Source organism: Saccostrea echinata, unplaced genomic scaffold (assembly GCF_033153115.1).
Source record: "Saccostrea echinata isolate AGI-Se365-2 ecotype Australia unplaced genomic scaffold, CSIRO_AGI_Sech_v1 ptg000012l, whole genome shotgun sequence".
Lineage (NCBI taxonomy): Eukaryota > Metazoa > Mollusca > Bivalvia > Ostreida > Ostreidae > Saccostrea > Saccostrea echinata.
The window spans coordinates 20,895,224-20,896,732 of NW_026889761.1; the positions used below are offsets into that span (position 1 = coordinate 20,895,224).

Here is a 1,509-nt window from a genome sequence, read left to right on the forward strand (position 1 = left end):
GTTTATGTTATTTTATCCTTTTGAAAAAGACCACTGCCAGCGATTAGTTGAATGTACTTGTATGAAAATAATTCGTTCCTCTATCAGAATTGAAAATACCCTTAAGTAGCACCTGTTAACAATATTATGCAGAAGCAGTCTTCAGACTCGGTTTTCCTTATCAGTTTATCATAGGTTTACAAACGTAAACTATCTTCCAGAAATTTTAGTGCAAAAATGGAAAGTCTAATTCAATCATAATTGTTTCGGGAGATACATAAACAAATCTTGTCTATAAATTCTTCGGTTCTCTACGTTTTCATTTTTTCATAATTGCTCAATGAATAAATGCAGTATATATTAAAATAAATATTAAGTAAAATTATATACACACTCTAACGGTTAAGATTTTTATAAATATACTACTGTGCTTGAACAGAATGGCCGTCTGGGTAACCACAACCGGATGTCACATTCCAGACGGAGCGATAAGAGCAGGGTACGAAGCAGACGGCCGTCCACTTTTTACTGCTCGGGCGCAAATTGAAGGCATCACAACACCTGGAAAATGTGGATATCATCTACCAGGAGCCCATATTCCGTATGGCTGTAAAGAAAGGGTTATCGGCCAGTACGAAGTTCTGGTCCACCCGACAAACGCCCCCGGGTTTTTTGAGTGGCAACGTGCTTCCGGCGGAATTGTCCCCGACACTGCATTCAAGACTGATAAAGAGACTTATGTGGGTCGGGCTTACTTCTCGGGGAGCCTTATTCCATGTAAGATTGCTACAGGATACCAACACAAATGTGCTTACATGGGTTATGGCGGGAAGGAACATAACACAAAGGACTATGAGGTGCTCTGCAAAATCAAATAATTGTAATTTAAAAGATTTAACGTACTGTGAAATTCCAGAAAATAAAATGTATGTCTGTTCCTTCATTACCATAGGATTTCCCGATATAAAATTTTGAAATAATAAGAGTTTTGTGATCCACGGCAAAACCTCTATCATATTAATGTAAACCTAAAAAGAATACAGTGTACTACAGATCTTGGGTTTCCAACGATATAAACAATATTGTAGGAAGATAGAAAGACTGAAATACTTTAACTAAATAGTATGGAAATACTTTAAATAGTATGGATAAACGAATCTCCAGGATTCGTGACTGCGGGTAAAAATGTCGACCTATCCAGTTGGAGAAAAATATAAAATTCTTAATGTGGGGAACTGCCCTATATACTTGGAAGTGTATATTTTCAAACAAAACTCAAACCATTTAACAATAGGTTATGATATTGATAACACCAAGTGCAACCTTAAGATCCCCTAATACAAAATACATTTCCAAGTATTTTTGTGTTTTGTTGTTTTAATAATTTATTGTTGTTTATCAAATTTATGTACATAGTGGCGAGTGCTTTTATTTTCCTTATTCGTTATTTATAAAGAGAAAATGGCGTCTTAATGGTATTTGCATTCTATGTACAAAAGGAAATGTAAATTGGATCATTTTAATTTATTT

General features: G+C 34.9%; 1 protein-coding gene across 1 annotated transcript; it reads left to right on the forward strand.

Annotated features, from left to right (window-relative positions):
* Positions 1-393: 393 nt before the first annotated feature.
* Positions 394-875, forward strand: LOC133186109 (uncharacterized). The gene has a single exon (XM_061321385.1). The coding sequence runs from the start codon at positions 420-422 to the stop codon at positions 855-857; it is 438 nt and encodes a 145-aa protein (XP_061177369.1). The 5' UTR covers positions 394-419; the 3' UTR covers positions 858-875.
* The last annotated feature ends 634 nt before the right edge of the window (positions 876-1,509 follow it).

What these genes read in the sequence shown, in the direction of transcription:
- LOC133186109 (XM_061321385.1), top strand. Translation starts at nt 420, where the DNA reads ATGGCCGTCTGGGTAACCACAACCGGATGTCACATTCCAGACGGAGCG.